Consider the following 8,957-nt stretch of genomic DNA (forward strand, 5'->3'; position numbering starts at 1 on the left):
CTCTTTGAGTCTTTTACCTCCTTTACTTGTTCATTTTTGGATCATGTATGTTTTCCGACAAAATCGCAGAGCTGGATGTTTCCGCCTAGGCGTGTATAATGTTGTGATTTTCAAAATCGTCCAGTAGGACATAAGCTTAAGTTTTCTGGTGAATGAGTTTTCTGTTGCGAACTTATGGATTCTTGGTAGCGACTTCCGGCACCTCAGGCTGGGGGCTTGTTTCCGCGGTTATTGATGGATTGCCATTGGGCTTCGTCGCCGTCGGTGAGCTTTTCCGGCTAAAGGTCTTCCGGCTCGTGGAAGGTCATGTAAGTAAGCCGGAAAATACAGAAACCAGCACTTGCTTTTAAAACAAAAGACCGCGCATATATATAAACACGGTAGGAGGATAAGTGTTTCCGCCCACAGCTTTGCTTGCGTAGTTTTTTGGCCTAGCTACTTCAAAATAAGTCTAGATATTTATATTACAAACCCACGAAGGGACCGAATGATGCATTGTTCATGTTTTTTCCCGCAGGAATAAGTTTTTCATTTCTCCGCATCTTCCGCCGGAGATGAAGGACCTTCGTCGCCACTCTTGGCCTTGTTCTTCTCCGCCTCTTTAGAACTGGTCCATGTGAAGTTGCTTCCGTCCTCGGATCCGGCAGGTCTAGCTTCCGCTTCGCGCTTCTTTTGAAGTTCCGCTTCAAGGGGCTCGTCAGCAGGAAGAACGACCTTGTCGTAGAACTCATCATGACGTATGCGCCGAGCGATCCGGGTATCATAGCCACTGCAAGCATCTAGATGTTTATCCGGATTCGCATCCTTCGGAATGCCCGTGGTAACTTCGTCGATGTTCAAATTTGGAGCATGGGCCAGACACATAGCAAGGGACATTTGAGCAGCGCCGCAAGCTGAAGAGGCTTGGAGATCAACAACAAGCTCCGGCAGCACGTCCATCTTCTGGATGAGCTCACGGACGTCGCAGGTTCGGCTGTCCTTGATCGCCAAGTTGTAGCAGATCTTGTGGGACGCGAAGATTAGATCTTTGCAATCATCTACGGCTAGCTTGATCAGGTCGTCGCGCGGAAATAGCTCACGCCGAGATTCATCATATCCAAGCAGGTCTGTTAAGGGAAAATGTTCAGGATAAAATGCAATCCAGAGTTACCGAGAAAGGCATAGATTATGGATCCGAGTGCTTACCAAAGACCTCGGTATTGAGCAAGTCCCAACCCAGTTTCGCCTGGCGCATATACGTCCGGAGCGTTTGAACCTCGGACTGGAGTTTCTTGCCCACATCAAGATCCTTCTTGTGCCTCTCCTCTAGATCGGCTTTCTTCCTGATGAACTTCGATTTCTTCTCGGCCAGTTGGTCTTCCGCAAACTTCTGCTTTTCCTCCGCCACCTTCAGTTTTGCTTCCAGGTCCTTGTGGGCGGAGCGTAAGCTCTCAAGCTTTGAAGAGATGGTGGCCAGGGAGGTAGAGGCACATGTTCAAAGAAAATTCTATAAGCAACACAAGTAGGAAGATTGACAAAGGAAAGGAGTGGTCGGAGATATACCTTGGGTTTCCTCAAGCTTTTTCTCTAGCACTGCAATCTTTTCATTTGCTTCCTCCAAGCGATCCGACTGCCTAAGGGCCACACGGCGTTGGAGGGAGATGTTCTTATGAAGCTCGTAGTGCAAGGCTTGTTGCTCCTGCAACAGCAGTAAAATCAGGAAAGGATAAGTTCCGATAACAATAAAAAACAAGTGTAGATCTTTTCGAAGTATCATTGCCGGAAATGTTTCCGACATGACGCTTGGGGGTTACTACGACACTTTAAATTGAAATTCCTCAGGTTAGTTTACTCAAAGTATCAAGGTGCAAACTAGAATTGGTTTCCGCCTAGATTCTTGGGGGCTACTGGGTGAATGGTTTACCTTGCGCTTGCAGAGAAGGTTGTCGAGAAACTCGTAGGTATCTTTCTTGTATTACTCAATCTCGGAAGATTGAGCGTCAGGTTTGCCCCATGCATTTTGCAGCTTGGCATTCAGTAGACCCTGCTCGAGCTCCCACTTTTCCGCATTAGTGAGCTTGTGAAAAAACTTGGTAGCGTACGCCTTGGGCGTGGCATAGATATCAGAGGGATCGCCAAAGTTCTCCGAAAATACGATGGCATCATTAGCCGGAGCTTCAGCCTTATCTGCAGAGGTTACCTCCGCCTCTTCTTTGTCCTTAGCTCCTTCAGCGGCTGCCCGCTTGGTTCCGGAGCATCTTCCGTCCTTCGGCCCGCTGCTAACAGGAATTACTTCCTCTTGAGTTTGTTTTCCAGCTGCAGGGCTGGTGGCTGAGGTTTAGCCGGAGATGTCTGAGGAGCTGCGGTAGAGGTGCTGGGCAGAATTATGGGGGTGTTGGGGCCAACGGCCGGAGAAGTCTTCATGAAACTGGTGATCGGCTTCTGGGTGGTAACCCGTGAAGTGACGACCTTCTAGCTCCTGAACCAAGTAACGAAGAAATAAATAACAAGTTTAGACTTACAATATAAAGAGGATTACATTCCGGAAACTCACGTGGCTCCGGGAAGTATTGGACGGGTTCCTTTTCCGGCGGTCGCGAGCATCTTGATGCGGTCGCGTTCCGCCTTCTTGGAATCGTAGCGCCGTGCCCCGGAGGATGGAGCGGTCTTGGCCTTTTTGGCTGAGGCTTCACCGCCGGTTCCGACGTTAGGTCCGGAGGATTTGCCGCGAGGACGTTTGGAAGGACGAGGAGCGTTTTTCTTCTTGGGCTCCTCCTCTTCTTCCTCCTCCTCTTCCTCCTCCTCCGGAGCTTCCTCCGTCTTCCCAGAGTCGGCGGGGGTGCGGAAAACAACTCTGAAATCTTCCTCCGCCAAAGTATTGAGCTGGAAAAGAAGTGTTGAAAGGTTAGGTACATGCAAAGACGAAAAGCAAAATGACCAAGTGTAAAACATACCGGCGGGCAGGTGTTGTTGATGTAGATGTCCTTGACGATGTCCGGAACCACCTGGCCGTGGGTGATCTTCACTAGCGTCCGGATCCTCTTGTTCAGAGGATCCATGGGCAAGTTATCCTTGGTCACCAGCAGCAGATCTTCTGCTCCGGAGTACTCGCAGACGAGCCGCTTGTTGAACTTCAGCGGCTGGATCCGGCGGGTGAACCAGCTCAGGGTGAGGTCCATTCCGGTCAAACCATCATGAACCAACTTCGAGATTCTCCGAGTCATCTTGTCCAGCTCCAGGTGCTGGGCAAGATTCGAAATATAGCTCCAGCTGGCGAGCTCTTCTAGAGGGTTTTTGGAGAATGCGGGAAGCTCGTCGTGACGACCCGGAACAGACTCGTTCTTGATGTAAAACCATCCGACATTCCAGTACCAGACAGACTCGTGTGAGGAAAGGGGCGGATACACCCTCTTTGAGCGGAGCACAAATGTCATGCTTCCGCAGTTGACCATCACCTTCTCCTTCGTTTCCTTCTTCACGCGGTAGAAGAATTGAAGGAGCCGGACATCTGGCTGGACTCCGAGGTGACCTTCGCACAATGTGACGAAGTTGGAGAGGAGGAGATAGGCGTTGGGGCAGATGTTATGAGGCTGCAGCCCATAAGAGTTGAGCACCTCCAAGAAAAACTCTGAGGGCGGAAGCGAGAGGCCTCGCTCCACCCATGCCTTGGTCAGGACCCGCTCGTCAGCTGCCGGACCTGGAGCTGTGGAGTCCTTGGTGAATTTCCAAGAACCCGGAGCCACGAGTCCTTCCTTTTCGAAGGCCTTGAGCTCGGATTCAGTAACGTCACAGGGCCACCATTGACCCTTCTCCCCTTCTCGGTTCCGGGCTTTGGAAGCCTTCTTCATTTCTGACTCCTGAACCTTTGCTGCCATCCGAGCTTGCCCTTCCAACTCTTCGCGCAATTCTTCTTCTGTCGGAACTCTTCCGAGAAGGTTGCTAGAAGAGGCGGAGTAAGGTTGAGCTAAGCGAGTGTCGGAAATGTTTGGTGGCAGGAACGCTAAGGTTTCGATGAAAATGGGTTCCGATGGATTGGGTGGAGGGCTACTCGGAGAACTATCAGTGTATTTCGGGAAGCTATCCGACATATTTCCGGCTGCAGGTATAATAGTGAAGATTTAAATAACCGGATCCTACTGCGTTCTTTCTCCTTCAAGTCCGGCGAACTTACCGACAATGGCGTGGCGGTTCCCTGTTTTGCCGGCGAGGGTTGAAGGCTTGGACTTGAGACGTTCGCGTCCGGCGTGAACACGAAACGGCGGCGGAGAACGAATCCCGATCAAACGCCCTATGCTCAGGTTGAGGCAGACCTTGCAGAGGTGGCGCTTGAAACTTTTCCGAGAACGAGCTCGTCGGCGCGAGATCTGTCGGGCGGCGCTGGCGCGAGGAAGAAGATGATGTGGTGAGGAAGGTGAAAGAATGAAAATGACTGCCCGGTCGGGGTATTTATAGACCTCGCGCGGAGATGCGTGTGCTGGATCCTACAGTGGGAACTGAGCGGTCGCACCGTTGGATTTCCGCCACGTGTCCTAGGTCAAATGCGGTGGAACTGAAGTGGCGGTGACCTAACTGCATGGATCCGATTTTTCCGGCAAAGATTCGCAATTCCGAAAATTTCGCGCGGGAAAAGTGGAAGTTATGTGCGGCATAGGCGGAAATTCCGCTAAGTTACCGTTACAGAAGAACAAATGATTTCCGGTTGAATGAAGTCAGAAACGATAAAGTTTGGGAAGCTCTTCGAGATTCTCTTCGGATCCAAACAAAGTTATGCGGAGGAATGGTGAATCTTGAAGAACTTCGGGGGCTACTGTTGTGGGTATACTTTATGGGTATGCCAACGACATGGTCTAGATCCGGCAAGCTCGGGTGGCCCACAGATGGTGGTGGTGGCTTATGGCCGAATGGGCGGCCCAATTGCTGTTGATAGAAGATGGAGGAAGTCCAGCCCAGGAACAGGAGCCGGATCCAAACCTACCTATGCAAGTAGTCGGATCCATGGAGGCCCATGAAGTATCCGGATCCATGACGGCAAGCTAGATCTAAGTGGATTCTTGACGTGCACGGCAATGTATATTCCGTAGTTAGGCATCTTGTATTCCGGCTAGAACTCTCCGTAGAAACCCTGGATCCAGGCGTCTTTATAAGCCGGATCCTGGGAGCCCTAGAGGCACGACCACAACTCTTTGTAATAACGCGAAAGCGTCCAGATAATTCCAGATAATCAGCAGTAGGCCCTGCCATCGTGCAGCGTGATCCGAAGCTGGGTAAATCGCGTACCACCGTCCCGAGGACTCTCCGCCGAATGGCCCCTACTTCTTTCCCCCTCTGTGAGGATCCCTCCTCCGGGGTACCGTCGAATAGGCAACGACAAGTGGCAGTCCTATCCCTGACGCCAACATGCTCGTCAAAGCAGAGGGCCTCATTGAAATCTCCGCAGCACAGCCATGCACTGTCTCTGTTGTGGTTTAGACGACGCAGGAGGTCCCAAAAAATGTGCCTCAGTTCTCTTTTTGGTTCCCCATAGACAAAGGTTGCATGCCAGGCTTCAGTCTCCTCCTCATTCACAACCACATCGATGCAATGTGAATTGAAGCCGCAGACTGAGACAGAATATGGCTGCCTCCAGAACAGCGCAAGGCCACCACTGCGGCCTACGCAACTCACAGCATAGGAGCCAGTGTATCCCAAAGACCACATGAAGCCCCTAGCTTTCCCATCCTCCATCTTTGTCTCGGACAAAAACAAGATGGCGGGTCTGAATTTCTTCACTAGATAGCGAAGCTCTCCCACAGTCGCGTCAGACCCGAGACCGCGACAGTTCCATACCTAAGCCTTCGCGGACTTCCTCTTCTGGCCAGTCGCAGCACTGCCCGAGGCAGTGGAAGGAAAGAGTTCCCGGCCACGCCCAGCCCCGTCGCACCGGCTCTGCCCCGACCCCGGCTGCCCCTGCCGCCCCCACGGGCACCGCCTCTCCCCCCTTTGGAAGGGGAGGAGACCTCTTGATCATCGCGCTGTTGCTGCCCCCCCCCCCCCCCCGGAGCCCCTTTGAGCGGCCCTTCCCGTGGAAGCGGAGCCCGCCGTGGAGTTCTTGGATCCCGAGGCCGAGTGAGCACCACCCGCCGAGGCGTTGCCAGACCATGAGCCACCAGATTTCCTGTGTTCGTCCGCGACAGAAATCTTTTTTGCCAAATATGGCAGCTCATCATTCTCATCCCTCTCTGCTGGTGTCAAGCATGCCAGCGTCGAGTGTCCAATCAGACCACAAGAGAAACAATATATAGGGAGCTTCTCATACTACATAGCGAAGCACTCAGCAGCCTGAAGCTTACTCGAGAACACAGTGACCACACGAAGCAGAGGCTCTTCAACCTTCACTTCGACCCTCATCCGCATAAAAGTGCCCCAACATCTGCCCAGATCATCACACTCCACTTTCTTCACCAAGCCAATGGGTTTGGCAATCTCCAGTCCACGTTGGGCATTCATCAATCTGTTCGGCAGAGCAAGTATACGAGCCCAAATAGCAAAACGATCAAACACGACCATCTGTGGCTGCACTTCCACATCGTATTTTTTCATCAGAACAGCATGCCTACCAACTGTCCACGGCGAGCCCTCCATCACCCGATCTCGGTCTGCCTTAGAGCCAAATTCAGCTACAAAGAGGTTGTCACCAGCAGGATTGAAAGTCAAACCTTTGGGATTTCCCCATGCCGGACGCAATGCCGACGAGATCGTCTGGACATGGAGCTTGTTCGGGGCAAGAACCTTGCCCACGAAAGCTCGATCCAGGTCGACCAGATCGAGATCCTCCGTGTCGTCGACGACGACCGCGGTCGATTCTGCGGCCGTGAGTCGTAGCCTCGTCATCATCTGCTCCACTCGCTCGCCTGGTCCGGCCGCGCCGGAGCCACCGCCACCTTCCTTCGCCCCCGGCTTTGTGCCCCGAGCCAGGCCCGGGTCCGCCGCCGGCACACTCCTCCCCGCGTCCTCCGCTCCTCCCTCCATTGCCGCCGGCCGCCCAATCCCCACCGAGGTCAGGCCAAGGGTGGGCAGATCTGCTCGAGATCCCTGGAATCACCCCGAACCAGACCAAGAGAAGAAGGGTAGCAGCGACAGAGCTCGAGGGAGAAGGAAAAATACGACAAGAACACTGGGAAAACTATCTAGATCGAGACCTCACTGGGGAATCGCCTCTGGGGTGCCGCCGCCGCCGGAGCTGCGCGAACCCTCATGTCCACGATAGCGTCAATAGCAGGGAGGAGCTCCTTCAGATCGAAGTTGGGCGACGCCAATGACCCCCACGCCGACGACCGAGCCGCTGTCAGGGCACGCCGTTGGCACGCATACAGGGGAAAATCGCTAGAAGAGATACATGCGAGGCTGCTTATGATTAGTGCTGTTGTGAAACCTTATGGACCTCCTCCACGTACCTAGCAACTGTTATTTTCTAGACATTGTACATGCAGTTACTGTGATATATTATCCTGTTATCAGTGCTTATATGTGCCGTGTTTTTCCTTCCATGCTAGAATTAGCATTAGATTGTGATTTCGTGTGGTTTAGGCTTGATGTGAGTATACTTACTAATGCCCCTATATATGTTTAGAGGCACATTTGAACATTGCCACTAAAAATGGTTAGAGACATTTTGCAAAATGCGGCTAAAAACACGCTATTTTTAGGGGCAATTTGCCAAAGTGCGGCTAAAAATATATAGAGGCCTATGCTAAAGTGCGGCTAAAAATATATAGAGGCAATATGCCGAAGTGCAGCTAAAAATATATAGGGGCACTTATAGAAGTGCCTCTAAAAATATTTAGGGGCCACTAGAAAAATGCCTCTAAAAATACTATTTTTAGAAGCATTTTTTCAAAATGCGGCTTTAATTTTTAGCAATATGTTTTAATTAGGCACTTTTTTAAGTACTCCTAAAAATAATTAGAGGTATTTTTGCTATTTTTAGGCGCACTATAAAGTGCCCCTAAAAATCAGCTCTCCCATAGTGAGAGTGGGTGGGACGAGACGAGACGAGAGCCAAATGGACAAATGGCTCCTCTTGTGGGATTGCTCTGCTCTCCTGCCCTCAGGGTCCCCGAATTTATACTACTCGTACATGGGCTTCCATTTAGGGCAATGTATTTTTCTTTTTCTTTCTGGAATTTGCGCGTGAAGAGTCGGGTACTACAGTACTTGGTTCCTTTCCTCGGAGGCCACCGGCCAGTCGACCGACCAATCAAGATTCTATGCCAGCGACGGCGACGTTTTTATTCATTTCCATGACGCCTCAACAAACTTTTCGCCGAGGGAAACGCTCCAACCAACTTAACCAAAACGAAAGGGAAAGAGGGTGTCACGTTGGCAACGTGTACCGCGATGCCTTCTTTAGATTAGTCATCAGACCGACAGGCCGGACGAGTGAGTGACTAGGCATCCAGTCGGTGGTCCTCGTGGAAGAAACGAAATCTTTGGTCTCTGCGCCCAGCGTCTATTACTAAAATGCATTCTTTCCGCATGCATCATACATGGCACCTCGAGACAGTGAGAGGGCCTTTGAAACTGCTAAGAGCAAGTCTACCACGGCCCCTATTCTCGCGATCCGTATTGGACCGTGTGAGGGGGGCATCTATTCTCATTTTTCTGCGATTTGTACTTCTCAATTAGCAGAACCTGTATTCGAACCTGTATTTTTAAAATCTGAAGAAGCGGAAGAACTTCCATTTCTCATAGTTCACCATCATCATCATACACAAAATTGCGCGATCATACATTGGATCGCGACTTTTAACTAAAACTAAACTAACCTAGATCTACCGCCGCCGCCGCTACAGTCGCCGGGCGCGCCTACTCGAGGATGATCACCCCGGCGAAGGAGCGCGACTGCTCCGCCTCCCTCACCTTGAACGCCTCCACCTCGGCGATGGCGCGCGCCTCCTCCTGCCGCTCCTCCTCCTCCTTCATCTCGAGCTCGGCCTTGG

The 8,957-nt window shown here is 51.6% G+C and overlaps 1 protein-coding gene across 1 annotated transcript; it reads right to left on the minus strand.

Moving 5' to 3' along the window:
• Positions 1-370: 370 nt before the first annotated feature.
• LOC127336752 (uncharacterized) lies at positions 371-1,593 on the minus strand. The gene is made up of 2 exons (XM_051363595.2): positions 1,186-1,593; positions 371-1,106 (listed from the first exon to the last, which is right to left on the minus strand). The coding sequence occupies exons 1-2, from the start codon at positions 1,232-1,234 to the stop codon at positions 529-531; spliced, it is 627 nt and encodes a 208-aa protein (XP_051219555.1). The 5' UTR covers positions 1,235-1,593; the 3' UTR covers positions 371-528.
• Between the last annotated feature and the right edge of the window lie 7,364 nt (positions 1,594-8,957).

The sequence above is a fragment of the Lolium perenne genome, chromosome 2 (genome assembly GCF_019359855.2).
Source record: "Lolium perenne isolate Kyuss_39 chromosome 2, Kyuss_2.0, whole genome shotgun sequence".
NCBI classification, from domain to species: domain Eukaryota; kingdom Viridiplantae; phylum Streptophyta; class Magnoliopsida; order Poales; family Poaceae; genus Lolium; species Lolium perenne.

Excerpts from the sequence above, each read along its gene's own strand:
- LOC127336752 (XM_051363595.2), bottom strand. The coding sequence starts at position 1,234 with ATGCGCCAGGCGAAACTGGGTTGGGACTTGCTCAATACCGAGGTCTTT. Across the intron at positions 1,107-1,185 it reads GCTCAATACCGAGGTCTTTG|ACCTGCTTGGATATGATGAA; the intron begins GTAAGCACTCGG and ends TTCCCTTAACAG.